The 19187-nt window shown below is 37.2% G+C and overlaps 2 protein-coding genes across 3 annotated transcripts in view; one reads left to right on the forward strand and one right to left on the reverse strand.

The window, feature by feature from the left end:
• Positions 1–4909, forward strand: part of LOC127652804 (ras-related protein Rab-40C) — a 22970-nt gene extending 18061 nt beyond the window's left edge. Inside the window, exon 6 of the mRNA XM_052139198.1 lies at positions 1589–4909. Coding sequence (XP_051995158.1) covers positions 1589–1863 — 275 coding nt within the window. The 3' untranslated portion in view covers positions 1864–4909. The remainder of the gene's footprint in view (positions 1–1588) is intronic.
• LOC127652803 (transmembrane channel-like protein 5) lies at positions 4783–18324 on the reverse strand. 2 transcript variants are annotated; one of them, XM_052139197.1, is made up of 19 exons: positions 18207–18324; positions 17928–18084; positions 14093–14208; positions 13835–13937; positions 13659–13728; positions 12566–12820; positions 11697–11839; positions 11281–11428; positions 11035–11196; positions 10605–10774; positions 10387–10462; positions 10174–10271; positions 9080–9175; positions 8848–8923; positions 8638–8771; positions 8085–8258; positions 7845–7923; positions 7612–7695; positions 4783–4928 (listed from the first exon to the last, which is right to left on the reverse strand). In XM_052139197.1, exons 3-18 carry the CDS (start codon positions 14181–14183, stop codon positions 7624–7626), a joined length of 1947 nt encoding a protein of 648 aa, XP_051995157.1. In that variant the 5' UTR covers positions 14184–14208; positions 17928–18084; positions 18207–18324; the 3' UTR covers positions 4783–4928; positions 7612–7623. The 2 variants fall into 2 exon arrangements, 1 of the variants encoding a protein (XP_051995157.1); XR_007971756.1 differs by lacking the exons at positions 4783–4928; positions 17928–18084; positions 18207–18324 and having other exon boundaries at positions 7645–7695; positions 8068–8258; positions 14093–14311.
• Between the last annotated feature and the right edge of the window lie 863 nt (positions 18325–19187).

Below are 19187 nucleotides of genomic sequence, written 5' to 3' on the forward strand. Positions count from 1 at the left end.
GTGAATTATACCTTTAACATGGTAACTAGTGATATTTGATATTTGGCCATTTTTAGATTATTGGCATCATCCGATAGCATGTACACCTGGATGTTTAACAGAAGTGATGGTTTTCCATTGTGTCATTTACAAAATTGACCAAAAGACTTGTCAATGAATAATAAATTGTATTGTATTTAGGTGCATTTATTCATTTGGCAGACGATTTTATCCAAAACATAATACATCATAAGCAAATAATCTTATGGAGATATCCGTAAGAAAAGGGCTGCATTACAATTACTGCATTTTATTGTAAATACTGTGTAAAATAAGTGCACGCTGGATAAGCCGGTTTGAACACTGGTACAAAGTGAAATCTACCGGGGTGATAGATTTAGCTTTAAAGGTGTTTTACATGCCCTTACATGTTTTTTTTTGCTGAAGCATAATCGGTGTAAGATCGTACATGTAAACGCACTCATTAAAAAAAACATTTCAGTCAACTGCTAACAAACCCAACCCTGCCCAACCCTCCAGCTGGCAACTGTGCTCTTTACTTTCAAATCAATAATGTGTCAAAATGGAAAAAACAAAACTGCCTTTTATTGCAATTTGACTAAAATCCAACAAATTCAGTGGAAACATTTTCACTTACAAGAGATTCTCTCTGTGCTGTTTGCTGCTACTTACTTTCTGGGTGATGCAGGAAGACTGCCATGATCAGCATAGCTTTCCATTAGTGCAAGAAAACCACACTATGTTATCTAGAGCTGCGTAATTAGAGGCAGAATGCTTTAATTGAAGCACTTTCTCTGTCTGTTTCCACTGTTGTGTGGGATATTCCCTTGAGATCCTGCAGTGCCTCAGATGAGCTGTTTAGCAGAAGCAGCATCCTGCAGTTCTGAGAGTTGGAAGTGCTGCTGATGTAGCCTTTCAAAATCGCAGCAATTTAACTTAATATCTTTGTAACTTTACTATAATGCTAAATGCACCAATAGTCCTTCCCAGATGTTTTTTTTTTTTTCCATAAAGAAAAAACATTCTAATGCAGTTAAAGGGATGGTTCACCCACTGTACTCACCCTGATGTTGTTGCATACCTGTATGAATTTCTCTCTTCTGTGTGACGCAAAAGGAGATTTTATGCAGAATATTTGCTCAAGTCACAATTTACTCTAATTGTATCTTTCAATACAATGAAAGTGTATGGTGACTGAGGCTAACAACATGAGGGTAATGAGAGTAAATGATGAAAGTATTTTTGGGTGAGTTATCCCTTTAACTTACACTGTCATCTCACTGGCTTGCATTGAGTCTACTAATTCCCGTTGGATTTTATCTGCAAGGATATGCAGGGAGTGCGTTAACATCTGCTGAGGGAATGTTGAATAATTTAAAACATTCTCATTACTTCTGTAAAGAGCATAAAATATGATCTTGGTGTGTAGATGCATCAAGGCAGCCACTGCAAAATTCCCTAGAGAATCACATGCTTATGCTTTTTATTTATGATATGGTTATGTAATCGTTCAACCTTGAGGATTTTCTGATGACAGTCTTTTGTCTTTTAATTTAAATGTATTTGTATTTTTCTTGTATCGTTGCAGTATTCAGTCTACAGGACTTGTGTTGCCGTGCCATTGTATCCTGCACCCCTGTGCACCTCATTGATAAGCTGCCACTTCCTGTGGCCATAAAAAGCCATCTGAAGTCCTTTTCAATGGCGAACGGCATGAACGCCGTCATGATGCATGGCCGGTCGTACTCGCTGGCCAACGCCGCTGGAGGCAGCAAAGGCAACAGCCTCAAACGTTCAAAATCCATTCGGCCACCTCAGAGCCCGCCCCAGAACTGCACCAGGAACAACTGTAAGATCTCCTAGCCTGTGGGCACAGGGGTGTGGCCACACCCCTCACTTCCCTTTCCTTTTATAACACTCAGGTGCACACAGACAAACACATGGGCCGGGTTGATGCGGCACTTCCAAGTGAGGGGAGAGCAGGATGTGAACAAACATTCTTTTGCCAGAGGCGGCTACTCTTTCTCCCCCACCTTGCTGCACTACATTCAATCTGCACATTCAGACACGTTTGATTTGTCACTCACAGACCAGGACTAAGAATCAGACTTTCATCAGATTTCGATCCAGTGACAATTGATAGCATGTTTTCCTGCTGCACTAGCACCCTCTGCTGGAGAATTTATGCAGAACAAACCCTGGAGTTGGAGAGTCTACAGACAATTTGCATTCCTCTTGTTGAGAGGCCTTATTTGAAGTTTTTTTATAGGCTTATTATGCTTTGGATGTGTTCACATTCTTTCGCACATACTGTACATTCAGTAAATGTTGTTCCTCATTTTTGGTCCACGTAGGAGCCTGTTCTCCCTACAAAAACTGAAGTACCTATAATGGTCACATGGTCTTGCATGTTTCAAAACAATGAGTGTTTAAGGGCTGGTTCGAAATGACTTGTAGTGCTTAAGTCTAAACTGATGTATTAAAATTTGATTTGCACTGCTATTTGCTGGGCTCTAAATTGGTCAGTGCTGCACAATTACTTTTTAAGATAGTGATTGTGGTGTTGAATGTGGACTGTGAAAATAGGAGTGTTAGCGAACGTAAGAATGACAGCACAAGCATTTCTAAACAGACAATGACACTTCACCATCTGTCTTTTCTGGAAAGACCTTGAAGTCCAGAAAACGATGAAATGTTCCCTCTTAAAATTGATACAGAATTTAAATTTTTTTGCCCCCTCATTTTTTCCTCCAAATTGTCGTGCATGTCTTGTGGAGCATCCTTCACATTGACAATATTTTATCATTATACTGTATGTAATTACACCTGAGTTAAGTACCACAGTTAACCTGCTGGCTATCAGAAGGCTGATTCCCTCATTCAGAATCATGCATTGCTACACTTTGGGCACCAATTCAGTTCTTTTCCATCAAGTTTTTTACCCCTCTCTAGTAAAGCGCAAAAAATGTGGCATGATTTCAAAGCCCATGTATTGCAATTTTCAGTTTTGTAGCATGAGTTCAAATTCTAAAAGGTCTTGGCTTGAAGTCCTTTTAACTGCACATAGAGCAAAGCATGGTTTCTGTATAGTTGTACAGAAACAGTATCACAGTGAAGGATTACAAACCTGTTCAAGCTTGTATCTAATCCTAAACTCAAAATGAAAAGTGATGTCATCAGTGCTGTAATTTGGTGGTAGCACAATGTTAACCTTGGCTATAATCTTCAGTACTTCCTTTTTGCTTCTCTCTATGGTATCAAATCCTGACAGAGCAGCAGAGCATCTCGTCCAGATCTGATGATTTGTGGTTGTTGAATAATGGATGCTCCTCTCGTAGATCCCACCCTGGTGCTCCCTCAGTTGCCATTTCTGTTCATAGCCCTCTTTCTCTTCTCCACCCCTTCATCTCAGGGACGAGCCCCAGCCTCCAGCAGCAGACCTGACCAATGAAGCCCATTTAAACCAGGCTGAGCCACAGGCTGCCAGCAGGGGACCTTTAAACTTCCCCCGGAGAGCTACAAGCTCTTGTGCGTTTGACCTATAAGCTATCTGCTTCTGGCCTTTTGCACCATAGCTAATAAAATTAACATGGCACTTGTGTTTACAGCAGTTGTGCAGTGAAGGTGTTACTGGCCTGTGAAATGTTCCCCATTAAAGTGATAATTTCCCAAAAATTAATATTCTGTCATCAATTGCTCATCCTCAAATTATTACAGACATATTTGATATATATTATATATTTCTTAAAATAAACACACAAGGAGCTGTTGGGCCGAATGTTAGCTTCAATTCACTTTATTCACATTTTATTTGCTTTTTTTCCGTACAATGAAAGTGAATGGTGGTTGAGTATAATATTGTGCCCAAAATGTGCTCATGTGTTCCACGGAAGAATAGAAGTCCTACAGAGTTAGAACAACATAATGGTGAGGGATCGATGACAGATTTTTTTGGGGGTAAACAATCCCTTAAACCTCTGAATCTCAAAAGGCTGTGGTAATGGAAATGCTACAAATAAGTGTTCAGAATCCATAGGTATTAGTTTGAGCCTCTCACCTGAGAGCAATTGTTGTTGTTCTCTAATGCACAGCATATGGTGCAAAGAAAATATGTGACTTAGCTAGAAAATTCCATTTCAAATTTTTGTATTGTAAAGTGTTTTTTCTCTTTTTAACTGAGGTGTGCCCTCAATGTTGATCTAATTATATTTAAAATGCAAAAAAAAAAACATGCTCATTAAATATAACAGTGGGCAGCAGTAGGGTCACAATTGTAAACACTATTTTCCTTTGGTTGAAGCTTAAAGCTGCTGAATAACTTACATGAGGAATTATCAGATGTTCTTGAAACAACAAATATTTGTTTGTTTTTTAATTTTTGGATTGTACAGTTCTTAGTGTATGAAAAGCAATGACTTTTGCACAATAAAATTGATATTGTTATCATAAAAGCAATGCTTTGTGGTTCTTTGTATCCAGCATACTCATCACTGACGAGAATTATTTAACATATTTGTTATTGATATTTACAAAGTACGTTTTCAAAAAAACAGTAGCTTGCACCGATGCAACTGTGTTGATTTTACCGGGGAAAAATCTCATAAAATACCAAAATTAAAATGTTGAACATGCAAGTAAACGGTACTTTCCCAACTTTGCATGAGGAAATGCACTGTCACCTACTGGACAAACATAAAATGCCATTCTTGTGCATTCACTGCTGATTTTTGCAAATGATTCCACTTCCCATCCAAGAGGTAGATGATAGTTCAAACTACCTAAATAAATTGCATTGAATGAGTAGAGTAATACAATATTTACAGAAATGGGCAAATACAGTGTACAAATAATCAGAGAACGTGTTGTCACATTTCAAAGGGGGGAGTGTTCATCCAGCTTGGTATGAAATGCGGTGCCTGGTCGAAGTCCTACATGACAGAAATAACAGAATATGCAGTTATAAGATCAGGGAGGATGAGAATGTTTGAAGGGATTTTGAATGAGCAAAATCAGTTTTTTATAACTGCTATGTTAAAAATGGAAAAAACATCAGTTTAATGTCAGCTCTACATGCTTTATGACCTTGTATAAGAGTCTATTTTAGCCTTTATATTATTGTAACTTTGCCTCTACAGATCAGCAATAAGCCAGAGTGAGATGGAATTTCAGCTTTTTTTACTTAAAGGGATTGGTCACCCAAAAATTTAAATTCTGTCTTTGTTTACTAACCTCCATGTTGTCCAAAACCTGTATGACTTTCTTTCATCTGCGGAACACACACAGCGATGTAAGGCATTCACATTTATTGCATAAATGATTATTATTTTTTAGATGCAATGAAAGTGAATGGTGACTGTGGCTGTCATTCTGCCTTAAATCTCCGTTAGTGTACCACGGATGAAAGAAAGTCATACAGGTTTGGCACAGGGTTATTATAGTTTTGGATTTTTCATTTAGTCTTTATTTAAATTTTATATTCAATTTGTCATTTCATTTTAGTTTAATTTTCTTTACTTTTCACACTTTGTTAGTTTTTGTTTTCTCAGTGTTTTCTAGTTTCAGATTAGTTTTTAGTTTATTCTTAGCATTTTATGGTTATCAAACCTGAAGCATTTACTCGTATAATTTAAAATGTCTAACACTATTCATTTTCTCAGGGCAGTCTTGTGTTGCCTCTAGTGGCATTTTCATGTTTGATTCAGAGGGATTGTAAATGTTATAATATTGGGTGAAGTTGGGTAAAGTTGGACAGTTGAGCATGATCGTTGTATCCATATGTATTTATTTAAATGGTTAAAAAACATTACTTAACTCATTTTTGAGAGGTAAACAATTAACTGAGGTTTTATATTGATGATTTCACATGGATGTGTGGCAGAGCTTATTTCATGACCACCTTTGGGAAAAGCAATGGTAAAGAAAATGACACATTTGAGGCAAATCTTTTTAAGGAGATAAATTAAAAGTAAAGTTGACCATGTTTGTAAATGTTACATATGGCCATTTATGATGTGAAACTGTATAAGAATATATACAAATTTCATTCAAAATAATTTGTGGATATTTTCAATAGAATAATATTTCCTCTGTCCCACTTTACCAATACTGCCTGAGAAAATCTGGGGTTTAGTCAAAAGAGGGTCGTCGGAGGTTCTTCCCAGTATTAAATATTTCTTCATTTTTGCTTTTGACTAAGGTAGAAGTCATCCCAGGCTTTCTATAAAAGTACAATGTCAGGAAATGTGGCATTTGTATCATAATTAAAAGTGACTGACAAAAGTTTTTTTTTTTTAGTCAGTTAGTTTTGGAGTTATGAAAACTTATTTTTGTTTAAATTAATAGGTCAAGGAAAATGCGACTGATATTACTGCAAGTTTATTCATCATATGGGGAATGAAATGTCAAGTCGCGCACATAGCATGCCATTTTGGGACATAGTACCCTGCACAGTATGCTCTTGTAGGTCATTTTATGCACAGTACACATGCTGCAGAAACAGTAAAAGAAGAATAGGATGGTAGTATGCTATTCGGAACATGGCCATAATATAGTTCTAGGTCATTTTTATGCCTGTTGCATAGATGGACTTGTTGTGTGAACCATGCCTGTTATGTGGTTGTGGTGTCTGAAGGCTCAGCCCCTGGCAGCAGAGTATCCTCAGTGGGTAGATGCCCTATTCTGGGGTTTCTCTGCAGCCTTCTAAGAACTGAAGTACCTTGAGCTCTGTTTGTCTGGAGGATTTTAGTGATGTCTCATCTTCCACCCAGCACTCCAGTCTATCTTGCTCTCTACCTCTTCCTAGCCCACCACTTTTGGGCCTCAGGTTTTGCCCCTGATCTGCCTTAAAGGCTTTGCATTTTGGGGACCCAAGCAGAGCATCTTGTGACCTCTTATGTGGAGCGTTTATGTTCTGCCCTACAGCCCTGCTTATGCCTGCCCTTTCCTGTCTCTGTGAACTCTTTGCTGAGCTGTGGGATTCTAATTCGGATTATTTTCATTAGTAGATAGCTGCATTAGAGACCGTTCACACCGATCAAGTTTTGCATCTGTCTGCGCTGTTTTGTAATTTAATTTCTATGCAAACCTACTTACTTCTGTCACTTTTAAGTTGGTTATATTGCCTTTCTGCAATGTAAAGTCCAGCTTATAAGCTTTAAAATGACACCCATTTTGTGTTGGTCAAGCGAGTAGTTATTTCTTAATTTGATTATTATTATTTAAACAACTCGAGCAAGCATAAATTATACAAGTATATCGATCTGCAAGACAGGAAACATGTATAAATATAATTTATATAATTTATAAACATGTAATAAATATATACATTAATACAACATACTATGATTAACTAATTTTTAATGCTACAATAATGTACTAAATACCTTTGAATCCTCGAATGACATTACTTTAGTTAATTTATGATATGTTTGATTTTTTTTTTTAAATTAAGACATGTGTAGTGTGTACTCTCAGATTGAGGCAAACAAACCAACATAATGCAGAACTATAAATGCAAACCACAGCGTTGGCCGCTATGCCACACCTATGTCGTAGGTTGGACACAGAAATATAAATCAGCCTTAACATATAGAGCATAAGCGAAACGCTTACCTGATGTCTGAATTATGTGATCTGCCTTCTCTGCTTCTGTATATTCTGTAGTTTGTCCAAGAGAAAGGCTTTATCCTTTCCATCCTGACAGATAGATGAAGAAGAAAGGAATTACAGAGGATAAAACCATTATCTGTATATTTAGAATTTCCCTCCTATTTTGTAATAAGATTGAAGTGCATTGGATGCAAAAGTTAGCAGGCGCGCAGAGGTTCAATGACCTCAGCACTCACATTCACAATCTGCTCTTTCAGAGTCTTGATGAGCTGTTTCTGTCCCTGAGTGACTTGCCACATAAAAAAAGTGATGACTCTGAACAAACAGAGAAAGGAATGAAGAAAAATATGACACCATACTTTAAGATCATATCTGCCCAAATCAAAGGCAAAGGTTTATCTTTCTCAATAGACCTTTCCTAAGGCCAAACACTGCATAAAGTAAGCATATGATATTCACTATTTCCAGCTTCTTACAGGATGATGAGGGTAATCAAATAGTAGAAGAGCTCATTTCTCAGCACATTTTCAAATATCCACCAGACCCAGTTGGTTCCTGGGAGGTTCTGAATAGAATCAGTCCAAATGAAAATGGCCATGAAGGGGGTGTCCAGCCCCTGAAATGGCCCACACTGATCTGAGGGCTTTAGACTGTAAGACAAACAAAAGAAAAAGTTACATTTAAAGAGTTCACCAAAAAAATCATTTACTCACCCTCATGTTCTTTCAAACCTGTATGACTTTCTCCCACAAAAGATGCATCTTTTTCCATTCAATGAAATTGAAGTGTCTGAAGTGACTGTTATTCCCTAGCATTCTGACCTTTTGTGTTCCAAAGAAAGAAAGTTATACGGGTTTGGAACAACATGAGGGAAAGTAAGTGATGACAAAATTGTTTTTTTGTGTGAACTATCATTTAAGAACATTAACAAATCTATACAGCTTAAGCAAATTATGTAGCAGTCAACAACACTCAGGATGAGATGCCAAGTGATAAACCAGAACAGATGGATGGATTGGGGAATCACACCTCCACACTGTATATGCCACCATGGACAGCGCACCCAAAAACGAGGGGCAAAAGAGTAAAGCGATGAAGACTGTCTGCATCTGGGCGGCTCTGCCGGTGTGTTTGGGAGGCTGGCAGTTCACACTCAGACTGATCTGAAACAGGAGCCAAAAGATTGAGGGCCAAGTTCTCACCAGACCAGTACATGCTATACAAGGACAAGACACTTACCTTTTTCAGGTAAAAAATGATAAACAGTTTAATGACTTGCATTACAGGAAGGAGGGGGGAGAAGTAAATTCCAATCCTGGGAAGAGACAGATAGAAGAGAGGAGACACTCGAATCAGCTGGAAGGTGTATATATGTATATATATATATATATACACACACACACACACACACACACACACACACACACACACACACAAGTATAGAACTGAAGAGATATCAATATTGACTTACCAAGACAGAGTCTGTGCATAGATCAGATCGAGTACATTCCTAGCAATGTCAAACTCTGGGACACCAAGCCTCAGAACACATGTGGTTCCAATTACACTGTAGCCATTTTGAAAAAGTGAAATAAAAGTTAATATATTGATTTAGTTTCAGACTTAATCAGTTAAGTAGTTACTCATATTATATGGAAGAAGCCACTGTAAGCTCATGAATAGAACTGTAATGCAAACCACTTCCTCTAGTGCCACTTGGGGCACCTACAGAGTTTACGTTATATCAGGGAATGTTGTGAATTCATTGATTTGCATGTGAATGGTGTATCGAATGCATATGGAGGAAAAACGCAAGTGTTTTCTGAAATAATTTTTTTTTAGCTTTTGCTCTAACGCACTTCAGGTTTCCTATGCATCCTGGAAAATCTGGAATTTTGCAATGTGTTTTTTCAGACATAGAAAATTTGAAAAATCTAATAAAGCTGTGTGCAAAAGGCTGTGACTGAATTTTATATATATATATATATATATATAATCTTCATGTGCTGAATGATTCAAAATTAATGTGTGTAATGAATTCAGCTAAAAATTACCATTCAATAACAACAATATACATCATGTCCTCTCGTGTGTGTTTTACTTAAAAAATACACCCGTTGGGCACATAAAATGTCCTAGAAATAACCTGTGCCTTGAAAAGTGTGGGAACCCTGCCTTTAAGGTTTGTTGACCAGTGAGAATGTTTGAGAGGCAGGTCCAGTTGTGCTTTTGGAAATCCAGTTTCATGTATTCCTACTTGATTTCAAACTGACTCGACTATTTCCCCTCTGTCAAAACAGGTTTTACGCATCCGTCAAACACTCCACAAGTGCATTCTCTAGTGTGTAAGTGCCCTTACCATAAACAAAGGACTTAACCTCAGGTTACTACTAGGGGAAGTTCCAGCAGTTGTTGAACTGACTGACTGGAATTGAAAGCATCTACTAAAATGGCAAGTAGAAACCTTTTACCATCTTTTACCATCTCTGATCAGCTACAGTTAGTTAATTTTCAACAGTCATTTTTAAACCAAAAAGATACTTGACTTCCTTCATTTTGACTCACTTGCGTAGGAATTCCCCAAAGAAAGTGCCAAGTAGGCAGAATATGAAGTCAATTATCAGCAATCGATAGACACTCTGGCCCACAAACGACTCCCAACACTAGATCAAGAACATTTCACAAAACACACAAGCTTGTCAGCAACATACTAGAAAGAGATACAAAACCATGCTGAACTAGTAACCATAACAGAAAAAGAACATTCAGTCAACCTACTGGAATATTCACGGACACAAAATGCAGCCAGTAATAGCAAAGAATTCCAAGAATAGACATCTTTAAAATAACGTTTCTAAGGACAAAAAAAAATTAGAGTTATGTCATAAAGGTGAGAAGTTATGTCATAAAGGTGAGATCATCTAATGATGTCAGCTGAAGAAATCTGATGCTTCTCTCTAGGTATGGTAACTGTTACATTATAACAATGATCACACCTTATGATGCTGATGTAGATCTTTGCCCACGGGTTAGAGTAACGCTCCATTTTGTCAATGAGGGAGTAGAGGAGAGGCACAGTCAGGTTGATGAGTGACACGACCACAGGCAGAAGCAAAGTAGATGCCTCAGCCTTCAAATCATTTGGATTGTGATTCAAATCGGAGTTCTGCAGCAAAACACATGCACAACATTGGGACATGCAGGCAGATAAAGACTGAAAGTAGAATGTCAAAAGATTGTCAGGACACCTCTTTGCAGTGTTAAATTCAGCTGAATTTGAAAGAAATGTAACTCTGTGTTTGTTGTACAAGTCCTAATATTCATTTATTTTAAATTAGCTGTGCTGACAAAAATATGATGTACAAGTTTTGGAAGCACACACATACAAAATGTGTGTTCTTTGTGAAGACAACACTGTGAATGCACCTTTGTGTCACTCTGATTAATCCCCAGAAAGTAGATGCCTGCACAGGAGCCTATGGCAAGTCCCAAAGAGAGGAGCCAGGAGAGTAGGTTGAGAGACAGATGCTTTATCCTGTCAGACATCGATATTGTGATGTTCTTCTGTAACCGTTCTGATAAAGACTCCTGGAAGACACAGCCAAAATAAACCAATGGAAACACAAGGGATGACACTGAAGGTTGATCTCAAGAAGATTTTCAGGTATGAACCTTCAGTTGAATGCCGAGGTTGTTCTTGTTGTTCTGTATGGCTTTCTCATTGACAACACTGAAATCCCAGCTGCACAGCAGATGCCATTCTCTTCCAGAGACAGGTCCTGACTCTAACACAAAGTTCTGCTGAAAGGATTTGGAGATGCTGAAGAGGTGGAAAACAATAATTTTTTGTTGCGTTTACTGGCTTGGCATCAGTCATAATATTCATAAGCTGTCTGCGTTATTAAACATTTATTATAATTTTTTTGATGGATTCTGCACAAAATGTCCATATTAGCACTCTGTGAAATGTGTAAATGCTATGCTGACATACATATGTAAGATAAAACATCTACAAAACTACAAAGCAAGCCTGTCATACTGTAAAGGCATTAGATCTAATTAAACTAGTCTATCTCTAAACACCTTACCTGTAGATAAGAGACACCCCACAAAACACCAGGTATGCAGCTATGGTGAAAAAATAAGCCAATTGCATGTTGTAGGCTGGGCTGGATACAATCACTTCACCATTATAGCCACCATAAAACAGCACAGTCTGGTTGAAATAACCCTATGGACACATATTGATTCATTACAAACTCAACAGATTTTTATAGCAATAGTGTTATTTAAGGCAGATGGTACTTGCACCATGGTGCAAAGAAATGTAGATGCTATTTACATGCCAGTGCCAATAGTGGCAAAAATGATTTGCACCACAAACTAATAATGGCAGATACTATTTGCACCCCTAATTATATACTAACGGTATTGGGGCATCTCAGCAGCATGTTTATTGTGTTTATTTAGAGTCCCACAAACACACTACACCATTATCTACCCCTAACCTTCTTTGACAAAAATTAACCATTGTTTTACTACAGCACCATGGTATTTTGTAGTAAAATCATAACCACAAAATTAAACATGTTTACTGTATAAACAAGACCATATTACTGTAGTTACACCATTGTTAATAGCATCAAAGCTGAAAAATATGGTTACAGCAATATTACTACAGTAAAACTACCTTTATATTCATTGTTATGTATTATTATAAGTAGTATTTAAGAAAATATTAAGAGAGGAGGCATGAAACAGAATGGGAAAAAGAGTGCGACAATCACGGAATCGAACTCGGGTTGAAAAGGCACATTTGCACTGCTGTTACGCACCACACCACTGCAGCGACACTTACAAAAGAGTTTGTCATGAATTTCTATTTTTTCAATAGACTATTGGGATGCAAATAGTCACTCTGTTTGATTAAAGACTGTATTATTTAGACTCAGCTCACCACTCCAGTGAGGAGCTCAAGACCTCTGAACCCTGTGACACTAGTGATATTGGGTGCATGCACAATTTGGGGGATTGTGATGAGGCAGAAGTTGATGATCAAGGAGAAGAGGTTGAAGTTCAGCAACCATTTAAGAAACAGGAAGTAGGAGAGAACGGAAGTGCCGAACCTGCCCCCTATCTCCTTCAGAGTGCTTTGCCACACAACCAAATGCTGCCTGGCTGATGCCAGAGTGACACCAAATCTGCGGAAAGACTGAAGAGGAGGCTCTATAAGAGATGCATTCAGTACTTTTAGGAATTTGAAACATTATAAAATCTGATTTTGCAAGTTAAATTATATACTATATGAGTCAAAAGTAGATGGACACCTAAACACCACACCTTTGTGAATGTTTGTTGAACATTTATTTCACAATCATTGGCATTACAGGGATAGTTCACCCAATAATGTAAATTCTCTCATTTACTCACCCTCATTCCATCCCAGGTGTGTATGACTTGCAGATCACAAGTGAAGATTTTTAGAAAAATATTTGAGCTCTGTTGATCCATAAAATGCAAGTGAGTGGTGGCTAGAAATTTGAAGGTCCAAAAATCACATAAATGCAGCATAATATTAATCTATACCACTCCAGTGGTTTAAATGTGTCTGCAATCACTTTGGGTGAGAAATATTTAAATAATTGTTTTACTTAAAATTACTTAAATATTGATCTGTTTATCACCTACACTTATCATATCGCTTTTAAAGACATGGATTAAACCACTGGAGTCTTATGGATTTCTTTTGTTACCTTCATGTGATTTTTGGAACTTCAAAGTTTTGGCATCCATTCACTTGCATTGTTTGGACCTACAGAGCTGAAATATTCTACTAAAAATCATGGTAAACCTTTTCTTTATTGACCTCATTTTGTTTACAGTCTGGAGAAAAGGGCCCTCCCCAAACTGAGCAAAATTCTCTAGAATGTCATTATATGTGTCAGCATTAGTCTTCATTGAAATAAAAGGGCCAAGTCTAACCCGTTAATTAGAAGGGGGTGTCCACATTACTTTTGGCCATGTAGTGTAGTTATCTTTAATCCTCTTACCCGTGAGACCTGCTGACTACAGTCCACAGGGAAAATGGTCTTTGAGAGTTTGACAGAGATCACTCTGCTCCTGTTGAGGAAAGTATAAATTCAATTTTAGAGAAAAGATAGAATTATGTATATATTATGATTATGATATAAATACATGTTGTATAGACATATTATAAAGATGTAACCTGATTCTTCTCCTTTCATTATATGACATGGGCAAGGACCGTATGGCTTGAATTCTGGCTCTGGCTGACCGGTTAACAATATCCGATACCAATTCAGATGTATCTGGGGTCACAAGTATAAAAACAGCCTGTCTTACTGAACACAGTATATCTTGTTCAATCTGTAACCTTTTTGTAACAATCTAAATTCTATTTTGTCCTACATGTCCAATAAATGCACCACCATCCATATCAAATTCTTTAAAAAACATGGCTTACCGTTCTCAACTTCCTGTTGGATTTCATTCGCAGTACGTCCCAGGTTTCCCAGAGCTGTGCCATTGTGAGGGAAGATACTCATTCTCCTCATCCTCCGTTTTGACCATATATTTGTCCTGACAAAAAATTATATCCCTTTTAAATGTTTCATTTATTTATACACATTCCAAGTGTCCCGGTCATAAATAACACACTACTGAGATTGCTGGAGGAACAAGGAAGAAGTGGTTTTGTAATTGTGCTGGATACAAGGTACAAGTGGGCTGTATCTCTTTTTATCTTTGTGTCCTGGTATTATATCACATTTTAAAAGGTATTCTTTCGTCATTCATTAACTGTCTTCCGACTGTCTGCAGCAGCTTATGTGTCAATATCAGAATCAGAATGAGCTTTATTGCCAAGTATGCTAACACATACAAGGAATTTGTCTTGGTGACAGAAGCGTCCAGTGCACAAGCAATACAACAACAACACTAAAAAAAATTTAAATAAAAAATAGAACAAAAATATAAAGTAAGTAAAATGTATTTCTAAAGCACACTCAAACACAGCAAAGCTGACCGAAGTGCTGTACAGATGAATATGCAATACATTAAAATAAAACAAACACACCAAGTACATATGAATATACAATACATTCATAAAACAAACACGTCATAAAAATAAAATAAAATAAAAAGACAATCTCATTTAATACTGCAAAACGCTCGAGAATAAAAATGCGTTTTAAGCCTACGTTTAAAAGTAGACAGTGATGAAGCTTGTCTAATGTCAAGTGGTAGCTGATTCCATGGCCTAGGGGCAGCAACTGCAAATGCTGTATCACCCTTGCGTATACAACGTGACCGAGGAATATGCAATAACATTTTGTCTTCAGATCTTAAAGACCTAGTTGGTAAGTATGGCTGTATTAAATCCCTAATATATGACGGGGCCTGGTTATTAAGAGCCTTAAAAACAAACGACAGTATTTTAAATTGAATCCTAAAATAAACAGGAAGCCAATGCAGCGAGGCCAGGATTGGTGTAATATGATCCCTTTTTTTAGATGATGTCAAAAATCTGGCTGCAGCATTTTGAACCAGTTGAAGACGGAAAAGAGAGGATTGAGGAAGACCAACATAAAGAGAATTACAATAATCCAATCGAGAGGTGATAAAAGCATGAATAACAGTCTCCAGGTCTTGAAAAGATAAAACTGATTTAAAATTAGAAATTATTCTTAACTGATAAAAACTATTTTTCACTACTGAATTTATTTGTCGGACTAAGCCCAAGTCAGAATCTATAATGACACCAAGATTCCTCACATGTGAATTAACATGGCGGAAGTGTTGGCCAAGCTTGTTAGCAAGAGCGATTCTAGATTCAGCAGAACCAAAAATAATCATTTCAGTCTTATCATTGTTTAACTGGAGAAAGTTACTCGATAACCACTTTTTTATGTCTTCAATACATTCCAAGAGGTGTTGAACAGAATCACCTGATTTTAAAGGCAGATAAATTTGTGTATCATCAGCGTAAAAATGAAACAAAATATTATGTCTCCTAATAATATTTCCAAGAGGGAGCATATACAAATTAAAAAGAATTGGCCCCAGAATGGATCCCTGAGGAACCCCACAGAGAACAGGAGCTACAGATGAAGAGAACTGATCCATATTAACAGAAAAAACCCTATCTGTAAGATAAGATTTAAACCACTCTAGTGCTGTGCTCTTTATTACCAGCCCAATGTTCCAACCTCGAAAGGAGAATGCTATGATCCACTGTATCAAAAGCAGCAGTAAGGTCTAACAGAATTAATACAGCACTTTTCCCAGAGTCAACCGTAGACAGTAAATCATTAAATACTTTCAGCAAAGCTGATTCTGTGCTATGATTAGCTGTAAAACCTGATTGTAGAGGTTCAAAAATGTCTGTTGACTTTAAAAATGGAAGTAATTGGGATAGCACCACCTTCTCTAATAACTTTGACAGAAATGGCAGCTTGGAAACAGGCCGATAGTTGTTTAAGCAATTTTGATCTAAGCCCGGTTTCTTAAGTAGAGGTTTCACTGCTGCATGTTTAAAACATCCTGGGACAATACCATTTTCTAGTGAAGAATTTATAATTATTTGTATTGGACCGATAGTAGCAAAAGTTGTTTTTAAAACATTACATGGAACAATATCATGTGGAGAGGTAGTGGGCCTCATATCACTAATCATTTCACTAAGATCAGAGAGAGAGTCATGCTGAAAACCAGAGAAAGCAGCAGAACCAGTAACCGAATTAAATACAATACCTGATAGAGTATTGGTGAAAGACGAGCGAATAGTATTAATTTTCTCTTGGAAAAAAGTCATGAATTTATCACAGATCGCCTTAGAGGGAGCAGCATTATAATGACAGTTTGGATTTATTGCCAAATTCATAGTTGAAAATAAAATCTTTGGTCTATTAGAATGTGTATTAATTAAATTTGAAAGGTAATTTGTTCTTGCCATTATTGGATGTTTTGTATGGCTGAATTAAGGATAGAAGTCAAGAGTGTTCATAATATCTATTGTGATGACGTTATGGGGAGTATTTGAATTAATTTTGTTATTTGAACATATTTAGTGCTAACATTTGCATTTTTTGCGCTTACGATTTGACATTAGGAGATATAGAGAGAGAGACAAATCACACCTTATAAATAATTCAAAAGTGTCTTGTATGGCTTAACAGGTATGTTTGGATTTCTTTTGAGTTGGTATATGTTTTAAAAGAGATTTAGTTCATGTAAAGCATCTTGGTGGAAGATTGACACATTGATATAGGGCGGCTGTGGCTCAGGTGGTGAGCGGGTTGTCCACTAATCACAGGGTTGCTGGTTCAATTCCTGGCCCACACGACTCCACATGCCGAAGTGTCCTTGGGCAAGACACTTAACCCCAAGTTGCTCCCAATGGCAGGCTAGTGCCTTGCATGGCAACTCTGCCATCATTAGTGTGTGAGTGTGCGTGTGAATGGGTGAATGAGACGCAGTGTAAAGCGATTTGAATACCGCTAAGGTTAAAAAGGTGCTATATAAGTGCAGACATTTACCATTTGTATTTCACTGAAATCTCAAGTTTTATCAAAAGTTTGGAGTGAGATTACATCTGTTAGGGGAGGAGCCACTTAAATATTTGCAGCAGTGGCAGTTTTTGCTAGCAGTTCAATTTTACATATTGTTCATAATTGACAAGCACAAATAGAAATTATAACAATTGGTAAATCTGATAAAAGACAGACAAATTGATTAAAATAAAATAAATTGTTTATATATTTCACAAATACAAATGTATCAAAAATAAAAAGAAATTTGGCCATAAACAAACCAACTGAACAGCAGTGCTCAATGTACATAAAGTACACATACAGTAAGATTGCAGAACTTGCCCTGAGCATGTATGTCAAGCTGTGTGTATGTGTGTTCACATTTCAGCTTATGAATGGTGCTTTGTGTTGTAAGTGTTTGTTGCACATTTTGATGCCTTTATTAAAGGGGTAGGGGCTCCCACTTAAAGCACTGTGGCTCAAGATCAGCCATTTTCACCATCATGATCGATGATAGCATTCCGTCCAGAGCCAAACTCTTCCTAGTTTTGATTTGATCAAACCCACCTTATTCGAACACTCTCTCTGAATCTGCATTCGAGTGGGGAAGAACTAAAACCAGTTTGGCAATCTTAGACAGCCTTCCAAATCTGCTCAAACTGGTCATCTTTAAACAAAATGAACCAAGGAGGCCTAATTACTCTTAATTTTGATTCACATTCATTAAGTTGATTAAGTAAATGTCAAAGGGTGTAGAATATCTCTTACCCTATTCTTCATTGATGACACATTCCCCCAAAAACCCTCAATGTCGATAGTGGCTGGGTCTTGGGGCATGGGGATGTCCATCAATTGATATTCGAGGAACTCCTCGCTGAGCTGATCATGCTCTTGGGGTCCCTGGTATGGATGTAGTTCAGTTAACCTAAAAAGAACACAATGTACACAACAGGGTTTGTTTTGTGAACATCAAACTTCACAATCTATTCAAAATATAATATAGGAAATAAAAGAGGAATAATAAATATTAATTAAGGAAACCCTTACCTGTCGACAAAGTATAAGGCATCTACAACATCACACTCTTGTCATCTGCTGGACATCAACAAATGTTGTGTGCTTGAGTAGGGCCTCTCTTAGGGGTATTTTCTCTAGTGCATATTCCACCACCCTCACCAGAAAGCCTGTGCTGACTGTTGGAACCTCTGCACATGTTGAGGTGTTATATCTTCTGTATCAAGGAGCCGATTGAGCGTAGCCCAAGTTGTATATCCAACATTTTCTCCTACCAAAGAGATAAAGCAGTATGAAATAGGAACAGGTAAGTTAATAAGATAATAAGTTAATAAGAATAAAATGTATTCTTATTAACCATGGGTTTCTTTACAGAGTTCATTAACAACTGAGAATAACCACAATTGCTAACTTGAATAGCCCTCTTTAAGTATGTCCCACCACGTCAGTGACAAAATAAACAGTCTCTTTTTGGTCAGTGAGCAGATGAAGTATGTGTATCTGCTTATGTGATACTTGAGAGCATTACCTGGCAGTTGGCTCGCTGGGTCTTTGTAGTGGATGTCATGCAATTCTCAACTCTGTATTGCTACTGGCTTTAGAAACCTCGAGCACAACTTGCGAACAAACTTTGTCATCTACAAAGTTGTATTTCAGAAAATATTTTCAAATACCATTTGAACAAAGACATATTGGCTACTGAAAAAATTGCCAAACTTAATACATTATTGGCAGAAGCATGGGCCGACCTTCCTATTTTACCTCTTCATGGAGAAGAAAGATGGATGACTTCTGTTTCTGGAGAAGGAGGTTCAAGGTGGAGAAGGCTGGCAATGTAGCTTGATAAAATATTATAAATAAACCAAAAGCCTAAAATATACATATAAGATATATATATTATAGGATTTTAGTTTATTTATAATATTTTAATATTTAGTTTATACATAGGGTGACGTCCTACCTAAATTTAATGGTGCAGTGCTCACATATTTAATAGTGCATAAATTGTGACTT

This window comes from Xyrauchen texanus, chromosome 12 (genome assembly GCF_025860055.1).
Source record: "Xyrauchen texanus isolate HMW12.3.18 chromosome 12, RBS_HiC_50CHRs, whole genome shotgun sequence".
NCBI classification, from domain to species: Eukaryota; Metazoa; Chordata; class Actinopteri; order Cypriniformes; family Catostomidae; genus Xyrauchen; species Xyrauchen texanus.

Bases quoted from the DNA above. Each gene is read 5' to 3' on its own strand.
- LOC127652803 (XM_052139197.1), bottom strand. From the start codon at position 14,183: ATGAGGAGAATGAGTATCTTCCCTCACAATGGCACAGCTCTGGGAAAC. The intron at 11,429-11,696 runs GTAAGGTGTTTA...CCACCTCTTCAG, and splicing joins GGGGTGTCTCTTATCTACAG to CATCTCCAAATCCTTTCAGC. The intron at 10,463-10,604 runs GTGTGATCATTG...TTTTGTCCTTAG, and splicing joins ATCTACATCAGCATCATAAG to AAACGTTATTTTAAAGATGT.